Here is a 20,975-nt window from a genome sequence, read left to right on the forward strand (position 1 = left end):
TCTCTTGCTTGTTTGTTCTAACTGCTTGGCTGGTTGGTTTCAGTTGCACGCTGGGGACTGGCACTGATTTTCTTTCATTGTGTGACATGCATTTGTAAATGAGCATTAAAGGTGCAGAAAGCCTGGGGTAGGCGCTGCTTTTTTTTTTTTCCTATTTTTTTAAGAAACCTCATTTTTAATTCAAACTGAAGTAAAAGAAATTGTTTCTCTGCTTGTTGACTGAGCCCCAGTTTTAATCCCCTACAAGGACATCATCTTCAGCCAGTGAGCAGACCTTCCCTCATCTCCTAAAATGCTCTAGGAAGCCCACAGGCAGAGGTGAGATCTGCACTGTTGAGGCTGGTACTGCTGTCTCTTCAGGCTGCCCTCTGCTTCCATCCATAAAGCCTTCCTTACAGATTCCTCTAGCTATGCCAAATTTTATTTTTCAGATTGAAATTTTCCATATCAGAAGCTCATAGCAAGTTTCATATTTGAGGAGAATTGAAAGAAAAATGGTCCATCCATTTCCAAACCAGGCTAGAGGAAATAAGCTATTTTACCAACATATGAGAAAAAAATAGTGACCCTTTTAAAAAGCTCCATCAACTTTTCTGCTTTCAAGGGACTCGAATTTTAGTGAGAGGGGGGAAAAGAAAGAGTTCCTTTCATGTCAGATGCTGATTTTTGCCATACCTGTGAATACCTAGATAGGTCATAAGCCTTTAGAAAAACTGCAATTTACACTTGTTCAACGAAGACTTAATAAAGCTTTAAAAAAAAAACCAAAAACAAACAAAAATAAACCCCCAAAGACCTTTTCTAAAATCCTGTTCTCACTGGGCCTTCTGTAGTCTAAGGGACTTTCTCTACATACGAGCCCAAGGAAGGTCTAGCTCTGGACAGGGAAAGTAAGAGGAGAACTGCACCTCTCAGGTTTCCATCTCCCCTGATCGCACCCGTCGCCTGCACACCAGTGTCGCTGGAAGAGGGGGATGGCTAATTCCAAAGTATTGGTCAAGAGCCAGTGATGAGGATACATTGACTTGGGACACTGGGATTAGTATGGAACTGAAATGCTATATGAGAGAAGAAAACTGGGAGGTGTGACACTTGGACCACTTGGGCAAAAAGACTGGGACCTGCTGGGGCTAAGTGGGACGAAATAGAGATGAAACAAGGAGCCAAATATGAGATAAGTGGAAATGGATGAAAACAAGTAGCACGGAGTCCAGAAGTGGAAGCTGGATTTTTCTAGATCCAGGGTCTAGAGCCCAGATGAGGTATCTGTGAGGCAGATCCAAGCCTTGCTAGGTAAGAACTGGACCAGAACAAGGAGCCAGAAGGGCAGAAGTGACAAAACAAGGTGGAGGAGAGAAGACAAAAGAGATCAGTGGTGGAGAGAAAAGCCGAAAAGTCTGTGGCCTCTAAACAGTTCACTTTGCCGAAGTCTGGGCTTATTCATTATACAAAGTCAAGCACTGCAAAATGGGGAAACATCAGCATTACAGTTGTTCAAGCAACCTGAATGCAGCCCTTTTTGCATAACCAGTACGAATCAGTCCTGAATGACATAATCAACAACATTTTCTCTTGAGGGACCCCTGTCTCATTCAGTGCGCCAGATGGACTGAACTGGGAATCCAACCTAGCTGTTTGGCAAATGGGCAGTAATCAAGGGAGAGGCAGAGAATGGCTGGGATGAACAAGACAATTATATGGTAAGTCAACTGAAAACTGTACTGCAAGGCTGGACTTATCTCTCTGTCCCTACCTCTGTACAAGTGTCCTGGTGATGCTAGTAAAATCTCTTAAACCAGATTCTTTGCAAGTCTGTGTACATCATTTTCTGGATGCTTGACAAAAGCAGGAGAGACCCTCCACAGCTTCCTTTCTTGTATGGTGACAATTCCAAACAAAAATAAATACTATATCGAGAGCCCAATTTTGTGAAATCAGTAAGTATAAAGTTTTGCCAAAACATATAGTTCAGCCTACCCTCTTTTGAATCTGAACATTTTTAAATATCCTTTTCCAAATAAAAGGAAGAGATATATTGAAATGATAAACTAATTTCAATAAGAAATTACATGTTTCATCTAAAATATATTGGAAGAAATGAATCAAATTAAATTTTAAAAAGGCAAACAGTTTTGAGACTCTTTTGTTTTTCTCCTGGGTTCAAAATGTTTTCTGAAAAACAAACAATTAAACAGGATAAAAACAAACAGCCCATATAACTCGCATGTCACTAAGTCTCCATTTCTGCATTTAAAAAAAAATAATCAGTGAAAAATGGTGTTCAGTCCTAGTTAAGATTTGGCAGGGGGCAATTCGAGGAACTGCTGAGTTGAAGTCAAAGAGAAATTTGCTTTGAACACAGAAAGCATTTCATAATGATCAGTACTTTGAATAACGAGATTCTAGGTGTCTCAGATGGGCCATGAAAAATTAATAGACATTTTTGACCTTAATCTTGCTGCACCTCAGTTCTCTGCCTATACAATGGATTTACATAAGGCAGCTTCTGTCCTCTCAGCTCATAGGAGTAGGGTGAAAATCCATGAACTTCATGATGTACTGAGATACTGCCCTAAGGTGTGCCACAGATAACACCCAGAGACGAAGAATCCTCTCTTCTCAGCAGCCTGTGAAAGCAGGCACAATAAAAAGCTTAAGGGTACACATTAAACAAGGTGAAGAAAACAAAATATTGAATCACTGCTCAGTCAGAAAATGCCACCCATCCTGCATAGGGAAGCAGGCAGGGGTCCTGTGCTGAAAGATAGCATGCAGTCTTGAAAGCACTGCTCTGTAACGCATAGGCACAAGAGTGCCAAATTAAGATTGCAGCCTTAATTCTGGCATTTTCTTCTGTTCGAAGCGCTTGCCTTTGCAACCTAAATAATACTCATCTGACACAGTTGTGTGTACGTAATATATGAAAGGCTCTTGGCTCGGGGGCCTTGGCCTTCACAGAACATTGCAGCAGTCCCCCGGAGTTTTCCTCCCCAGTTATTTTGCTTCCAGCTCATATCGGTTTTGCAGCACTGTATTAGAGCCTGTCTTTTCCCGACTCCCTCCTTTACCATATGCCCTTCCTCAGACCTGCTTTCTCACCTCCAGCCACCCACCCAGCCAGCTCCCCTGCACTGACTTTCATTGCTGCATTGTTAATTATTTGGTTGGGCAATCATGATCGTAGAACTCCAAGCACAGACAGAGGTCTCGCTACATTAGCTATAAAGCAGCAAACACAATAGTTAGAGGTTTCCTAATTTCAGGGCAGAATTACAGTAGTGTAAGCATTGCTTTTCTGCATCCTTCCCAAATCTGGTCCATGCTGCAGAGGTCCCTGCCTCCATTACTTGCTCCTTTGCAACACTCCACCCAGTAACTGTACTGGTGGGAGGTAGAAAGAAAATCCTTGACTCATCACACCTGTCTATACTTGAAATGTTCAGGCTCCTTTTAGCCCCAAATTCCCTAACATTTTCACTGCTATTTGGTTTCTGTGGTCTTGGAGTCTTTATCCATGTCTCTTTACCTGAACAGAAGCTGAACCATCCTCTAATTCTCACCTGAAGATGACAAAACGTCAGGAAACGTCTGCTGGAGTAAAACCCCCTTTCAGAGAACTTCTGTTATGGTTTTGTTCATCCTGCAAAATGTGCCAAAGGCCTTATGGAAAGGTCGTGCAGGACATGCATTTGAATCAAATGAAACAAAGGCACCATATGAGGGCGAGGATAAGGTGGTGTTTAAAAAAATTCTATGCAAGGGGGAAAATAATTTGGAAATCGCCAAAAAGGAACTACTTTTTAAAAATAGGATTTTTTTATTCTGTTTTTTTTTAACTAATAATGGGTTTCAAAAGTTGAAAAGATCAAAACAATAAAAAAAAGTCCAACTCAGTCCAAAACATGGATAATCCTCTTCTCCCTGATGTCATGACACCAGTCAGTGCAAGACTCCTCCTTTGCTGACATCCCCTTGCTGACATCCCCTGTCCTGCCCTGTTGTAAATTACTGTCCTCCTCCTTTTTCCTATTCTCTTTCTCCTTTCTTCCCTCTCTCCTGGCTCTCTCTTCTGGCTCTCCCTGGTGAACAGTGAGCTGCAAGAAGCATTCCTGGGCTAGAAATTAACATATTAATGAAGAAAGAGCCTTGAAGAAGAGTTAAGAGATGGGGAGAAAACAGAAAGATGAGGCAGGCAGAACAAAATAACAAAGGGAAGATATAATGAAGAAGGGACACAGAGCCAAAGCACAAAGGGAGAAAAAAATGCCTTTCTCAGGAACTTGTGCTACTTCAAACACTTCCATGGGAAGAAAAGATGAAAGAGAGGAAAGAAAGGGGGTGGGGAAAATGGTATGGTTCTTCTGTTTTAAACCAAGATTTAATATTTCTATAGGAAAGAATCACCTATTGAGGGAAGGATGAGAAAGACGGAGGATAAGGAGCAAGGGGAGGACACAGAGACACACAGAGGGGACATGACTGGTAACAAGAGCAGTGGGTTCATTGCTGTCTGCTTGCACATCATCATGAGCATGGAGGCATGGATACGTCAGTGCAGTCTTATGGCTTTGCCAATGGGTTATTGCCTCCCCTGCAACCCTCCTATTCTCTCTTTCCACAACGTGCTCCTACAAGCCTGCTGCAACATTATGTTGAAAGAGGAGAAAATGTCAATTACAAAGACTACTGTTGATCTGGCAATCTCACAAGAATCCCACTCCCAACCGCACTCAGCTCCCTCTCAGGCAAACAGTAGGAAACCCATTAGGATCAGTGGGTTGATGAGGAAGTAAAAAAACTGTTAGTTCAAACATCTAAGTACTTGTTCAATCATCTGTTCCTCTACTTGACTACCCACCATTTACATCCTTGGTTAGATGCACTGCAGAAGAACATATTCTGAATATTGCAGAAGAATGTATTCTAAAGTTGCTCTTGCACCCACTGGCCAGAACAAGCCCATCACTACCACACCTGCTAACCAGACAAGAGGGAAAAAAAAGGATTCCTGGCCTGAAGAAAGAACGTAAAGAAACAGTACCTTTAGTAATGAAATACACAGCAGACAGTGCAAAACCAAGTGACCTTAAGGACTTCACCAGGAAAACAAGCTTTTCAGCACAGGTCTACATTGGTAAAGGTGCAAGATATTACCAGAGAGCCGTTCCTGTAAAATAGACCTCCCTCAGTTTATCATCACCTTTCATATTCCCATCAGCATGTGCCACAACAGAATTTGTTCCACATCTTCCTGGTGGTATTAAACTGCTTCCTGGGCACCTCACCAGAGCACTGTTACACTGTGAGCACCCTCAACACCCTGAGTGCTGAGAGCTCACAGTCTTTTTACAGCACCATCCCAGAGGCATACCAATCAAGTAAATAGCCGCAAATGCTTGTCTCCTTGATGAGCCCCACATCTCCTTTCTTCTATAATGGTGAGAAGAGAACGGAGGACTGTTTCTTGATCAGCTATCTTCAAATGAGACCCCAACGTGCTGCCACACAGCTTTCTTTTCTGAGGCTTAAAAAAACTTCCAACATGAGCCCCTGTCACAAACATGACAAATTTATATGGCTGCTTTCCCTTGACTGCTCAGGTGACAACAGAAGGCTGCAGGAATTCACTGGCCTCCGCTGTCCAGCTTCTGCAGAACGGCCACAGCCAAGGTCACCGCATCTGTGCAGCTCTCCAGCTTTTGGCACTGCTGCCTTGACCTGTGGTGACTGAAAAGGCAAGGTACAAACCACACAGAGGAATAACAGTGCCACCCACAGCCCTCCCACACGGGTTAGTGGCTGCATGCCGAGCTTGGCAGTAGCCTGCACATCCTTCACAGTGACTACCATAAAACCATGTCCAGTGATGCTTTTTATTTCCCGAAGTGCTCCTCCTTCTGCACCACATTCTCACACTCCTTTGGTGCCTTTCTCTTGGTGCCTTTCTCTGGGCACCTGCTTCTCTGCTGCCGACTGATGGCTATGACAAAGGTTTCAGAGCTGCCACAGTTGAGCACTGAGATGTAGGGTCCCTTCTCCAGGCTCTGAGAGGGTCCAGAAATGGGAAGCAACAGTGTAAACCAGCTTCATCCCCAGTGGAAGGTGGTGGATGCCACTCAGTTGAGCAGATCATCTTCCCTATGAGGAAAGGCTCAGTGAGCTGGGATTGTTCAGCCTAGAGAAAAGAAGACTAAGGGAGGACCTTATTAATGTTTATAAATATCTTAAGTATGGGATGCAGGGGGAATCAGCCAGCCCATTTTCAGTGGTGTGTGGAGATAGGACAAGGGGCAATGGCTGCAAGTTGGAGCACAGGAAGTTCCGCACCAACATGCGGAAGAACTTTTTCACAGTGAGGGTGACAGAGCCCTGGGACAGGCTGCCCAGGGAGGTGGTGGAGTCTCCTTCACTGGAGATATTCCAGCCCCGTCTGGATGCCGACCTGTGCAGTATGAGCTAGGGAGCTGCTTTGGCAGGGGGGTTGGATCCAATGATGTCTCGAGGTCCCTTCCAACCCCTATGATATTATGATTCTATGATCTCCACTCCCCTATGGCTAATCCTACACCCGAATGACCCTCCATACTGGCTAACATGGTACTTCCAGAGCCACATGCTGTTGGGAGTGCCATACACTTCTCATTTGGCTTCCTCACTCTGCCAAAGTTCCTTGTTAAGCAATTTCATGGATCTATAATAAACTATCCCAAATCAATTTCACAGCCATTGCTAAGCTTGTGCCTTAGTCAATTCAAACTTGAGCTTTCCATGAAAAATTGCTTGGAGAAAAAATTACAAATTGGTAAATTAAGTAAACTTCTCACTCTGTCCAATCCTTTCCCAGAACTAGCATCTTCCCACTGCCATCAGAGAAACTGGTGTGACTTGGCACCATCTCCAAAGCACTTGTTTCACCTGACTACTGGTCTCACATTGGCAAAAAGCAAGACCTCCTCATAACTACATTAAAACCAAAACAGATTGGCAAGTAGAGTTCCCCTAGTACTTCAATTACATTCCTGCAAGGATACAGAAGTAAAAGTTACTGAGATGAGGGCAGAACATACAGTACCCTGAAAGATTGGTCCTATAGCACCTCCTGTATCTGGGCAAGTGAAATGCTGGAAAGCTCAGCGTCCCACATTCCCTTCCTCCTCACACCCCTCAGAACAGATGTTTGACACAAATACATACTAGGCATACTGAAGAGCAGTTGCTAGATGTTCAGCTTTACTCAGAGGCTGTAAGAGTTTGTACTTCAAACCTCAAAGTATTCACAGTCTCTTGGTGATGCTGAAGAATATTACGTCATGGCTTAAGCACCAGCTCCTCTAAGCTCTCACCATGCCACATGTCACCTCTCAGATGCAGAAGGACAGCATCAGCATCTTTGAGAACAGGATGGAAAGCATTTCTTGCAGCAGTCTGTGTTTAAGGTACCTCATGTTTTAATCTGCCAGTGATGCATTATTTTGAAGGGGAAGAAAGTGATGAAAAATATACTTTTAGGGGGACCATCTTTTATTTATGCTATCTGCTGCCTATGTGGCTGCATCCTCCCAGAGCTCCATTGCAGTTGACCCTTTTGGTCCCCATTCAGTTCTGGTTATCGTTTGCCTATACCCAGTGGCAGGTACACAGCAGCTTTGTTGCATATCTCCCTCTTCCCAGGGCTGAGCTTCCAGGGGAAATAAGCAGATAATGAATGCAGAATCTAGGTACATCTGCCCAAAACATGTCATGGTCTTGTGATGAAGGAGATCACTGAAAGCAGATTATCATCTTTTGGCGAATTCTGCACGCTGCCAACCTCCTTCCTGAAACCACTTCTGGAACTGCTGGTTGCCTGCTTCACACAGGCACACGAGAGGCATGTGTGGCACCGCTGCTAATCTCTTGTGCTTATTAAACAGCCCCACTGTCTTGGCGAAAATCCACCTCTAGCAGTTTCATTCTGCCAGCTGAAATTCCTCGTGCATCTCCAGTGAGGTGTGGCATTCATCTCTGCTTCGTACTATGTGCTGTTAAACAGTTGCTCTATTTCACCCCAGAGATGGCTGAATTTTAGCGGTGAATTAAGCCGTCCCCTTCTACTTTGTAAAGTGCTTTGGAATTGCAGATAAAAGATACTACAGCCTGTCATAAATAAATGTAAGATGCTGACACTGCTACTGGAGGTAGCCATCTTGCTGAAAAATGATTTCGTTTGTGACACTAATAATACAGGGAAGAACGCCGGGCAAGACACTGAAAACTCATTTCCATCTCGTTTTAATACAGCTTCAAAAACCAGAACAAAAGTCAGCGTCGAGTCAGCACTTGTGCATTTTTAACACATTCAGGCCACAGAGATTGGTAGATTTTCAGGCTGGTGTGGCAGTTCTCTTCTACCTCGGCCTCACCATCAGTGGGAAAACTCTTCATCCCGTTACCTGCAGTCTCGCCACAACCTCAACAACAACCAACCCTAAGTTCACAAAATCCGCTTTTCAAGCATTTCTCAGGGTGTGTCACTGCAGAAGGGAGCTCTAATCACCCCGCAATCTTTACAATTCAAGACAGGTGTGGAGACCTGTTCAGTGTGATATAGCAGACTCGGAAATCTCTTCACAGGGGTGGAAAGGAGCTTTCTTTATAGGAAGACAGCTGGCAGTGTTCAGTCTGATTGATCACTTCAAGGGCACTATGGTTAGATTTTAATATTCATTTTATATTAAGGTGCTTGCAGACTTGAGTAGGGACATTTTTATTACTTAAATCAGGAGAGAATACGTTGCAGGAATGATAGAGCAGGCAGTGGACTGGACAAACTGACAGGTTTCTTTGTTACTATTTCACTCAAATTTAAGCATTTTTAAGTACCCCATTTTAAAGTTGTATTTCATTCAAATACTTCAAGAAGTATAGTGTACAATAAGTACACTACCAAAAAAAAGTCACTAAGGTAACACACACCACTGTCAAATGTTTATATTTAATTCAAGATCAAATTTTCTAACCTTAACAAAGCAGGAATCCTTCATCCAACACTGCAAAACAATTTTTGAGGTTTGGAGGGAAGCTAGCTTTGAATTATTTGTCCACACCAACAGAAACCTGACTGCTGCATAATTACTTGAAAGCAGAACAAATGCATTCATTTCACACTCTCATAACTCGAAATTGGATGAACAGGCTTTTTTTTTTTTTGCTCAGGTTTTTCCAAAATGTTCACCTTTGGACTAAGAATAAAAATAACATTTGCAACATGAAACAAAACGTCTTTTAAAAATTACAGCTGCTTGAAAACAGGCCAGTGGAGAGGTCTGTGAGGTGCAGAGGGAGGTGTCAATTCTGCACAGGTAATAGGTGTTCAAAGCCATGCTTGACTTTGGGCCCTTCGAGGTAAGTATTCAGCTGCCCCACCAGACACAATTTCTCCCAAACTTTCGATGCAAGGCTCAAGTGCACCCTTTAAAGCACTGATTTTGAGTGGAATTTCACGAGCAGTATCTAGTCAGGAGTCCTCAAGCCTCGACTAAACAAAACACGTTAACCGCAAGCTTAGCTTGAAACGTGCACAACAGTTTTGTAGACAAGCAGAGACAGCAAAGGCCGCTGGCCGGCCGGTGCCTCTGGAGGGGAACAGGCCGGCCCGTTGACAGGGGCCACTTCCACCGCTCAGGCTGAAGCAGAACATCCTGTCGAAAGCTAAAACCACGGGAATGGCATTAAGCCTGCAGAACGCAGCACGTAAATCACGTCCCAGGCGCACCAGGGTTAATGCCTCGACTCTCTGCCAAGAAAGGGCATCTGATTTTTCTTAGGGTTTTTTTTTTTCCCGCCTGCCTTTAATTCATGACTTTCTGTCAAAGCTGAGGGCTGCCAGGGCCCCCACTCCCGCCACCCTCCCCCCCCCCCCCCCCACGGGAGGGAGCCACTAGGCGGCGAGCTGGGCTGGTGTCTCAAACCGCCAGCCAAATTGCATCAAAGAGAGAAGAGAGCTGCTCCGGAGTTGCACAGGGAGCCATAGCAACGCGGCAGTTCCTATTTTTAAAAACTTGAAAGATAGTAAGAACATTAAGTCTGAGGGGAGAGGGGAAGAAGGAAAAAAAGAAAATCACCACCAAAAAAAAACCAAACCCCACGTTTCTGTCAGAAGGCGGCGGGGGGGGAAGATTGCACGTGTTCCTTACAGGCTGTAGTGATGAAGCCACGTACGGCCAACCACTGATTTGCAGGTGTGCAAGTCAAAAAATATCCACAGCCCCATCAAGCCAGTCCCTGAAGGAAAGAGGCTATTTCTCACCTCCCCTCCGCTGCTCTGCTAAAGTGGGTTTTCAAATTCCCTGGAGCGCTTCAAAACCCACAGGACCCCAACTGCATTTTGTGATCGGGGGAAGATGCCACTGTAGCTGACGCTAAGCTGTAGCCAGAGCTGGGTTTGTGGTTTCGCACCGCTTCCCTCGGCTCAGCCACAGAGGAAGGATTTTGATTCACTTTTCATGAAAAGCGGAGAGAGCCTGAATGCACAAGTTAAAGCATATTGTCACCAGCAAGCGAAGTTGCCACTGTATTAGCACTAATTGGACTTGGCTGCAGAGCAGGAGATGTCTCAGAGGGCTGGAAGCAGAACATGGACATTTTCCCATCTGGAAACTGATGGTGCATACCAAAATTCATTCCCAGCTGGTGGATTTTGGAGGCCTTTATGAAAGGGTCTGTCTTCTAATCAAAAGATAACCCTTGCCAAAAACCCATCACTTCACTTGAACCCTCCCATCCTATTTTAATTGCAAAGAGGATGAAAAATCCAGCTGTCCACACAGAACAAGTGCCTCCTCTCCCCCTTAGACAAAGCCCTTCTCTGCAGGACCAAGGCATCCTGTGGCACCTGCTGAGGAACAAGTACTTTTGCTGTCTCCCCATCACATGCTCCCTTTGAGAAGCCAGAGGTCTGTAGTATCCTACCGGCATGCCGAGCTGATTCGATGTTAAACCTTCCCCTGCAAGATAGTCATGCCTCCCGCTGCCTGAGCATCGCTGCTTATGGGCTGGGCATAGCAAGGAGGACAGCCAGGCACAGACCATGCCCGTCTGCATCAGTCATCCTTACCAGTCCACCCATATGGAGGAGGTTTGGGCTGAGAGGAAGTTACAAAGTTACTCTCAGCATCCCCCTTTAGGGGACAGAAAAAAAGGAGAGTCGGCCAACACTGCCCCAAAGATGTTGGATGCACATGGATAAACACTCCCCTCCAGCACTGCTTACCTCCTGCGCAGGTGGTGTGACTAACCGGTCGCCCCAGGGTAACAAACCCGGTGCCTTTCATCAACACTGACCCACCATGGCAGGGAGCAAGGCAGGCAGGGCAAATGAAATGTAACGGGAAATGCAAAGCAGGGAGGGTAAAAATCCAAGAAAGTGATGGCAGTGTGCAAGCAGCAGAGTGAGGTGATGTACAACAAGGGTCGTGGGGAGGCAGAGAGACCCCAACAGAGGCAGGAGGCATGGGCCAGCCCCGGACCTCAGCTGGTGCTGGAGCGGTGACAGAAGCAAGCAGATTTCAGCAGCAGGGATCTCTAATCCGTCAGTAGCGCTTATGCCACGTGCTGCCAGCTAGCACCAGCCTGACAGCAGCCGGACACACCGACCAGCGGGAACATAACGAGCTGCTAACAAGACACCAGCTTAAAGGCTCCGAAAGGTCAAAAGTTACACACGCTCCCTCACCCTCTAAGTTTCTGAAAAGGGCAATTGCTACGTCCGTGGGAACATGCCATTTATACCTTCTCTCCCCTCCCTCCCAGAGATAAGCAACAAGTCCCAGCACCCTGCCTCCCAACCGTGGAGCAGCACTGGGTTTAAGGGATGGAGCGGGGCTTCCCAGCCAGCTGCCAAGCAGGTAGATGCAGCCCCACTGAAGCCAGTGAGACTTCAGTGCTGGCTAGCGCTCCTGTCTCCCAGCACAAGGTTAACTCAACAGTCCTACAAATGGTCCTGCTCTCAAATCCCTTGCTGCATTGTGTGAACGTGTGTGACTCAATTGTCTGGGAGTAAAACAGAGTGGCTCCATGGCAGTACCTGCAAATGACATATGATGAGCCCTGTCTCTGACATAGCCGGCAATGGCTGCCATGACTAGAGAGGAGAGGGCAGGAGTGTGGGTTGGGAGAAGCCAAGGAAACAAGGGAAGATGCTTCCTTGGCACTGTCCTTGCCACTGGCCGGGAGAAAGCAGGTCCAAGATGCGATGGGCATGGTGCTACTCCGTGAAAGGCACTGCACCTTTCAAAGCATAAGTATAGACCCCCATGCTCATGAGTTTCCAGGGAAGCAATATATTTGTACAATCCTATTGCAAATACGTTCTCTGCTCACTGACTCACTGTTCAGTTACCTAAGCCCCAGCAATTCCTGATTTCCACTAGGGCAATGTGGCCATGTGAGAACAGATTTTCCAGGGGAAGGAGTTTCCAACCCTTCATCATGGGCTCTTTTGCATTTCTTAACTGATTGACATGGAAAGCTCCAGATCAAAGTTACTATTTCCCCCAAAGTGGAAGTTATCATGCCCAAACAATGCAGCAAGGTAGCTTGCCAGCTGTTTTCATATTTGAGGAATCTGAGGTGCAGAATTGAACTTACTTTTGTTCCCCTCTTAATGTATTTCTTTGCAAAAGCAGTATAATTCCACATTTGTATTTTCATTCCAAAGCAAATGCTTCACTGCACTTTTTATTAAAATGAAATCTGGTGTGTGCAGCCTGGTGTTAAATGAGAGACTATTAAAGCCAATCAGTGGAGAACTCATTAGTAACCCTACAACAACAAACTAGTAGTTATGGTCCAGCATTCACAAGCAGCCATGACAACCAGTAGGAAGAACCCAGGTCTCATTGAAGGCTGTAATAAAAACACAGTTTATGTAGCCCAAAGACTATGAATATCCATACAAAACGGCTGAGCTTTGTATGTGCCAGAAATCATATTCTTTTCTCATGACTCATCTCCAAACTCCACTCCCAAGAATGCTCCTGTCATTTAGTTGCTTCTTCCTATTTCTAAAATGTAATGACAAGCCCCAATCCTGAGCTCAAGGAAATCTGTCCCATCAATTAAAATAATGAAATAAACAGAAGGTTGACTATAAACACATCCACCTCTGCCCACTCCTCAGAAACCATGGTGAAGGGAGAATAAATTAATTTTGCAGGATGCCTACAAGGTTTGCAACTCTCCTTGGAAGAGCCAAGAGGGAAGAACTCCACATCTAAGCATCTCTCCAGAGGAAAACCCTGTTAGAAACTCCTTCCAACCTCTGTAATTTTCTCATCCATTAGAAGGGAGCACAGTGGTTTGCTGGATGCCCAGAAGCAGACTGGCCATTGAGATAACTATAAACTTGGTAAACTGGAATATTCCAACAAGATTTCTTTCTGGGACAATGAAGGAATAAATGAACATGTAATTATTACAAGTAAAACAAAGAATTAAACTGTGTAATTGAACTTGAAAACAGCTTTTGGATATTTGGACTCCAAATGATCACCTAAGCCTATTACCAGCATAAATTGAGGTAAATCCCCCACTGGAGGAAAACTTCCTCAAGAATCATTCTAAAAGAAAACTAACGCTTCTTTTAGAGCAAATCTTTCTTAAAAATATCATTTTCCTACTAGCCATTTGTGTTATCTCACCAGAAGGCTCATTTCTAGGACAAAATCCGCACTGTTTAATGGTCGTGATCATACTTCTGCATTTCCAACCTAACACAAAGGAGAATCCGTTTCAAGACAGACAAGAAACAGTTGCTATGAGACCAGTATTAATACAAGAAGATGCCGACCAACACCTACATTGGCAATAAATGGCATTTAGATAACAGTCCGTCTTGTTTCTTTTCATGCTTTCATCCCTAGTTCAAACAAAACTTTGTTTGCACAAGCACTTGCAAAAACGAACAAGAGCGTCAGCGTAAGAAGGGGAAAGGCATGGAGAAACTGAGCGTTCTTTCTAAATCTGAGCAACATTCAGTTATTTCCTCCTTACTCCATTATACACCCAGATCAACCACCGACTGAGAGCACATTGAGCAAGACCATTTGATTTTAGCTGCATTGAGAACTACTGCACTCTCAGAAAGAAAAAAAAAAAAAGAAGTAAGAAATGGTCAGAGTTCAAAGGCAGATCTTGGGAAATGAGTAATTCACAGTCTTAGTGTATAATGTGCCCCAGCTGAACTAAATTACACATTTTTTCAGTTGGATGTGTCACTCTGAAGAATAAAATGTGAAAATTCCTTTATCGCGCTGCCTCCCAGCTATGGATTTGAAGCAAATTGGACCACTTTGGATTAGCTTCAAGAGTTTCTGAAACACTAGCTACGTGGTGATGTATTATCTGAGGTCACATATACTTTGCAGTCTCCCCAGACATCAAGCCCACGTACATACATTTCTCTATTCTGTGTAGGCATGCGGAGGGGGAACTGTAAGTTGCAGATGGCTGAATATAGTATTGCCAGGTCCAGGGCAGGACTAAAATTAGCTTTCCAGAACCTTCAGTCCAGTTCAAAGAGGGCTAGACCACGTCCCAGAAACGTGGGTATTGCTGCTGCCTGCTTTGCAGTATGCACAAGGGCTGTGGGATCTTATGAAGTGGAAGGAGCTATGGAAGGTACAAAACAGCCAGGTCTGCTGCATCTGTAAAACCACAGATAGACAAAGCATTTCAGGACAGATTTAACAACCTCAGATTGACAAAAGTATACCTGGAAAGGTTTAGAGCTTGGCATGTAGTAAATTCTGATGAGTTCATCGGGAATCAAAGGTATGAACACAAATCTCTGTGGGCTTCAGTTCAGTAAGGTAAACTCGTACATACACATCTGCTGTTTTCCACTTCTCCCTCTCCTCTACCTTTTCTCCTGTGCAGACTCCAGGCTGTGAGGCTGATCCTGAAGCTACCACGTTTCCATTGAACCTTGGGATTTGTAAAAGCAATGGCTTCTTTTTGGACACCACTAGCTTTTATGCATCAAAAGGTGCTCAAATCTAAGTTCACTTAAGCAGAAAGCCAAGCACTCAAGTCATACTTTTTAACCATTTCACTCAGAAAGTACAAACAGGGTGGAAACATTTCGGGAGGGATCAGAACCCCAGGCTGGCAGAGCACAGCCCAGAGCTGTGCGAGGCAAAGTGAGTATTTGCACCATGGCCACAGAAGCAACTGCAACACAGTGTAATTGTTTCTGAGCCAGCTCAGGTGCCTGCAGCAATCCAGGCAGCAACAGAACGGAGCTTGACATGGACTAATTGACTCTGCTTCTCAGCGAGACTGATGTCAGTACCCAAACTAAGTTGGGCATATCTACACGTATCTGCTATCGTTCCTGCAAATGCTGTACCCAAAGCAGACAGGGGAGGTGGAACAGCATGATTTGGGCCATGAAGGTGAGAAGAGATATAGTATCTTCAAAAGTGACAAGAACTGCTTTCATGTGGGGTGTCCAGGTTTCGGGGCGTATCTACAGTGTGCAACAGTACTGTCATATCTAGAGACCCAGGAGTCTCTGAGCTGGCGACTCCTCTACAATGCAAAGAAGTGCTATGCAGAGAGATTATGTTGGGTCCTCAAAGCAGTGTATGATGTTATGCATAGGCTAATACAGCATCAACAGAACTAATTAGCAGAAAGTCTCTGCAGAATAATGCATCTCATAGCTAGGGACGACATTTTGTGTTCTAGACAACTGCTGAAAAGATGATATATCTCACCTTAAAAATCCCTATTCATTTAGAAAGGTAGAACAACAGCCTGCCTTGATGATACTTCTTATAACTTTGTATATATTAAATATCTTTTTTCCCTGCTTAATCATTTCAAGGGTGAGTCAAAAGAACAGGAGAAAACACCCCTTTCTCCTAAGCCCAGCTGGGAAGGAAAATGGTAAAAGCTTTGGGCACCTTTGGTGGTTCCAAGGCTTGCAGACAGCAAAACAGCAGTATGGGGAAGAGGAAGTAAAGGCAGTAAGACCTGGTAATTGGCCAATGGATCACAGAAACAAAGAACAAATAGCAGATAGCATTATGGATAATACAGCAAGTCAAAGAATAGACTTTTCTTTCAGTCCCCAACTGCAAAATCTGCTTTCTTTTTCACCAGTCCCTCTAACCGTTTAGTACAGTTGGCACTGAAGGGTCACAACATGCAAACTAATTCATCACATTTACAGTGGCCCATGATTCATCATGACAAATGAACAAAGTTGTTGAGCTCTGTTCAGCCACCTCTCCTGACTGCCACTGAATTCCCCTTGCCCTACCACAAAGAGACCAACCTGCCCAAGGATTTTATATGTAAAACATAGGAGAATGACAGCTGAGCAGGTCATCTGGCTAATTGCAGATAGCACATGGGATGTCTAATTATCTGGGTTGCTTAGAGACATACTAAAACTCCAGCTAGGACAAAAAGGAAGATCTAACAATCAGAGTACTTTTACAGAGGTTGTTCCACCACAGGCTTCCTCTATGACCTTAAACAGGTGTCTTAGCTCTGTTTCTTAAGAAAATCTGGATCAAAACATGTTTACTCAAATAGGTTTTCCCTATTTTTAAAAGCCCTTTTCCTTATAGAAGAATTTGCCGTTCTGATGGAGATGTCTAGACTCTCTGCACAATGTGGACAGGAGAGACTGGGACCCAGGACACCCAGCAGAGAATGGCCAACAAATGGAAATGAGAAGGGTGATAGCACAGGTCCTCTTTGAGGTAAACTGGATCCTTAAGACACACAATGGCTTTAAATGCTTCTAGGATGAAGCAGGAGCTGACCAGAGTTCTTGACTCTCTTTTTGCACTCTTGTTCTCCAGATCTCTCTGTGCTTCCTTTTCTCCTGTAATTCGGGGATAATGGGCTGCAGGACATTTGGTCCTCAAACAACAGGTGCCATGAAACTATTCCAGGTGAGTTATACAACCATCACCTATAAAGGTCACCTGTTCACATACTGCTGATGCCTAGAACAAAACCTGGCACCTTCTAGATTTCAATATAAACATTCTTGCAGCAAGAATCCACCTGAGATTTACAAACCCATTTATGCAAAGATACTCCAAGAAGTTCAGCACTGTTGTAAAAGTAAAATTTTGTTCACTAAGGGGCATACTCAAACTTTTGCACTATGCCTTCATTGTTCCTTCACCTCATGCTGGCTTTCTTAGGGGAGAACAGTACTGTCACTCATGACCCTTTGCCCTGGTTCTGACCAACACCACCCATTGCCCCTTCCCTTACCTGTTGAGCATGTTGGACTGGTAAATCCTTTTCTCCTGGGTGTTGTAACAGCTGCTCTTGGGCTCAGGGATGAAGCTGTGTTCAGACAGCATATCAGAAGCAGCCGTGGTGATTATGGCTATTCCATCCCTCACTCTGGCAGGAAGACCGTAGTCCCATTCATCATATGAGACAGAGATGAGCCCAGTGGGGAACTCGGATGGCACTGTGTCTGTATCCCCTGCCACCAGGCTGGGCACAATCCACGTGTAACCATAGCCTGTCAGACCCACAGAGTTGGCCACCTCAAAAATGTAGGTGGCCTCTTCCTTTGTGCAGTAGAGGAGGATAACAGGGCTTTGGAGCTTCTTGAGCTGGTTCTGGATCTTTGAGTCCCCATCGTCCAGGGACATGTCCAACAGGAGGACCTCCTCCAGTTCCCAACCCACAAAGCTGTGCTCAATGGTACTGCGGATCTTGTTCACAAAGTCCTGGTAACCAGGGAAGTAAGTAGTAACAATGGAGAAGATGTACCAGTCATATTCTTCCATGATGTTGAGCATGACAGAGGCTTGCTGTTCTATTGATGGGCCAAACTGGAAGAACATGGATGACTCATCCTAGAATAGGAAGTCAAAGAGAGAAAGAGAGAGGAAAAAGAAAACAAGAATAGGTCAAAGGAAATAAACAGCATTCCTAACCATCCCATTGAGCATGGAGGGGGAGGTGCATAGTCAGAATTTTACATTTCATGCCTTGGCCAGATCTTAAGGGTTTTTAACTTTTAAAAAATTAAAATTTAAGTGAAGCAAGTGGGGAAGAAGTAAAAGCCTTTTTATGACCAGCTGTCCTTACTTTATTTTTAAAGGCAGGTTGCCGAAATTACTTAAAGGTTTCAAATGTTAGGCATGATTCTAACAGACAGGGAACAAGTGGTACACAAGTGAGGACAGAAAAAGATTATACATACAAAATATTCCATGGCTGCAAAAATTAAGAGCTTTAATCCCAGGATTTTCATAACCTTATATGTAATATAAACAGGATACACAGCAACTTTAATATCGATTAACTTTGGGATGGTCACTCTAGTCTGAGCATCCAAGCTGAGGTACAACTAGAGTAGACAAAGCCATTGGACACAAAGAGCTCCGAGAACCTTCACTACAAGCTCCTCTCAAAGCAAGCAGTGGCACAAACTACTACAACTGTGAAGGCTCAGTCTCAGAATAACATAAAATACACTAACATGGAAAAAATAAAATTCCAAACTATCACGGATTTTGTTTATACCATGTTTTAGAGAAAAGTCAGCTCAATATTTCTCTTGGTGTTGCTTTCATATCCTTCTATCATACCAAGTTCATCTTTGCAAGAATCAGAACTTGTATCATTCTATAACCTCCAAAGCCCCAAGGGAATTTTTTACAGATCTCAGCTCTCCAATGGCATAGTGTAAGCCTTTTTCATCCTGGGATTTCATAAGACACCAGATTTTAAATTTGTGACAGATCCAATAAAATCCAAATCCCAGCTTTTGCCTAATTCATGATGGGAAGGAATGGAAAAAGGATTTGCCAATATGCTCTCTCATGGATTGATCTTCTATCTTTTAAATCAACTGCAAACTCCCACTGACTTCTGTAGAGTAGGATTAGATCATACACACATTGAAAAAAAGAGAAAAAAAACAGAAAAAGGGGAAAAAAAGAGCAGAATTAAGAGATATCTCTCTGCAGATATTCCCATTACAATAAGAAAGCTTTCCAAATGCAATCACCATTTTTAGGAATGAGATGGCAGCCCCACCTTCTTTTCAGTAAGCCAGAAAAGCAGAGATCCAAAAGGAGGTAGTCAGGAGTTTTAGACCTGGGGAACTTCATTGTTCAAATGCTTCAAGACATTACCTCAAGATATGCACATTTAGAGCAGCTCTCTACCAATTCACTCTCCTACAGCCTGGCAGGTAAAGCTGTTTTTTAGCAGGGTTGCCAATTAATCATCCATCCATCCATCCATCCATCCATCCCTTCTTTAGTCATGGTTTTGATTACCTGTAGCCATTTTTCTCTATTGGTAAAATATGTAATAGCTCAGCAACTCCAGAAATAAAACCAAAACTCTGATCCTGCATCCAGCCTTAAGCCGTTCGTTTCTCTTTTCTAAACTTCCTTTGGGTCATGTCCTATATATGGACAAGTCCTTGCTCCCAGATCCCCATGCCCCTCCTATGAGTTTTGGTGATTTATCTCTGTTCACTTCCTCCACACAGCCTACCACCCACTTGTGAAAGCACTCTTAGGGCTGCTCTTTGCTCGCTGGAAAAATAAACATACACAAGAAGAAAAAGGCTGCAGCAACAAATTGGAAGCAAGTTCTAAAAAGCAACTGAGCCTCTCAATCTGTGGCAAACAGCTGCACATCACCTTCTATCACTGGAATTCACCCTCTTCTCCCAGAAGCATACTCAGGAAAATAACTTACTCTTCCAATAAAAAGGTACTTTTTATCTTTAAAGATTGTGGGGAAAACCAGGAAAAACAGAGGAAAGATTAAACTATTGTCACAGCATCTGCCAGAGTTTGAAGAAAGCCTGAACAAGCATCTCCAGTACCCTACACTGCAGTGTGCCTTTGAAAGCCTCTAGTAGCAAACTGAATGCGAGAGTGCAAAGACTCAGCCCTACTGCAACATGAAAAGGCAAGACAGGTACACTGATGACTAGAGGGTTTTTATATTAAATTCAATAAAAGCTTTTCTATACTTATGCAAAACAACCTCTGAATTGACTGCACATTTCCACAGTTTCTGGCAGAGTCTAAGATCCGCGAGACACGGCCATTGAATTCCGGGAATATTTGACAAACAGCATCTTGAAGTTTTGTCTGGAAAAAAATACTGGGTGCTTTGCTTTCCTCAGTGACAAATAGGGTATGGGAGATGGTAAATTCAGTGGTATTTCAAGGCTGCATACACAAACACACACACCACACACACACGCAGGAGTTAGCAGGCACGATAGCAAGGTGCGGGAGCTACTGCCCTCCCTGCGATTTTAAACAGGGTCAGATGTTAAAGCGCCTGCTGACAGTTTGTTCCACACGAGTGCACAGCTCAGCTGTGGAAGAGAATTCAGCCCCAAACACTCGGGGAGAAAAACTCGGAGCTCCTCACTAAACAGAGTATATCAGAACATCAAAATCAATACACCAAATAGATAGCTTTATCGTAACCCAGCTAAACAATTCCTATCCACTGAGAAATTTAAGCACCCCTCCTTAAATCAAACAGCACAGACTGCTTGGCTGTGCATGTAATAATTGCTCTTGAGCAACTGCTTGCATTTTAATTACAGAAGCATCAAGAAGAGGCAACTTCTATTCAAAATGAGAGCACTGGGGAGGTGCAAGCCAGTCCAGCTTTTGGCTTGCCAAGATACCTCTTGGCACTTGATCACCCCGATATTTGGACTAGCCAAATGTTCTTCATTCCCCAACCAACTCAGCACTCAGACAAGAGAGGGGCAAGGGAGGAAAGACAAAAAAAAGAGTGTAGAAGAAAGTGTCCCTTTCATAATAAATCCAGCAAATTACTGGTAGAGCTGGACAGGAATCTCAGTGAGTGCCTTTGGGGGACAAAAAGCAAACTAAGAAAAACACCTGAGATCTAATTCCTTCCTCTCCTTATTTTTGACCACACCTGATGAAAAGTCAGGG

The 20,975-nt window shown here is 44.0% G+C and overlaps 1 protein-coding gene across 1 annotated transcript in view; it reads right to left on the bottom strand.

The window, feature by feature from the left end:
* Nucleotides 1–20,975, bottom strand: part of GRIN2B (glutamate ionotropic receptor NMDA type subunit 2B) — a gene marked incomplete at both ends in the record, with an annotated part of 168,804 nt that overhangs the window by 100,666 nt on the left and 47,163 nt on the right. The window contains one exon of the mRNA XM_084276539.1: nucleotides 17,281–17,879. Coding sequence (XP_084132665.1) covers nucleotides 17,281–17,879 — 599 coding nt within the window. The remainder of the gene's footprint in view (nucleotides 1–17,280; nucleotides 17,880–20,975) is intronic.

This window comes from Gallinula chloropus (genome assembly GCF_964237585.1).
Source record: "Gallinula chloropus genome assembly, chromosome: 1".
In the NCBI taxonomy this organism is placed as follows: domain Eukaryota; kingdom Metazoa; phylum Chordata; class Aves; order Gruiformes; family Rallidae; genus Gallinula; species Gallinula chloropus.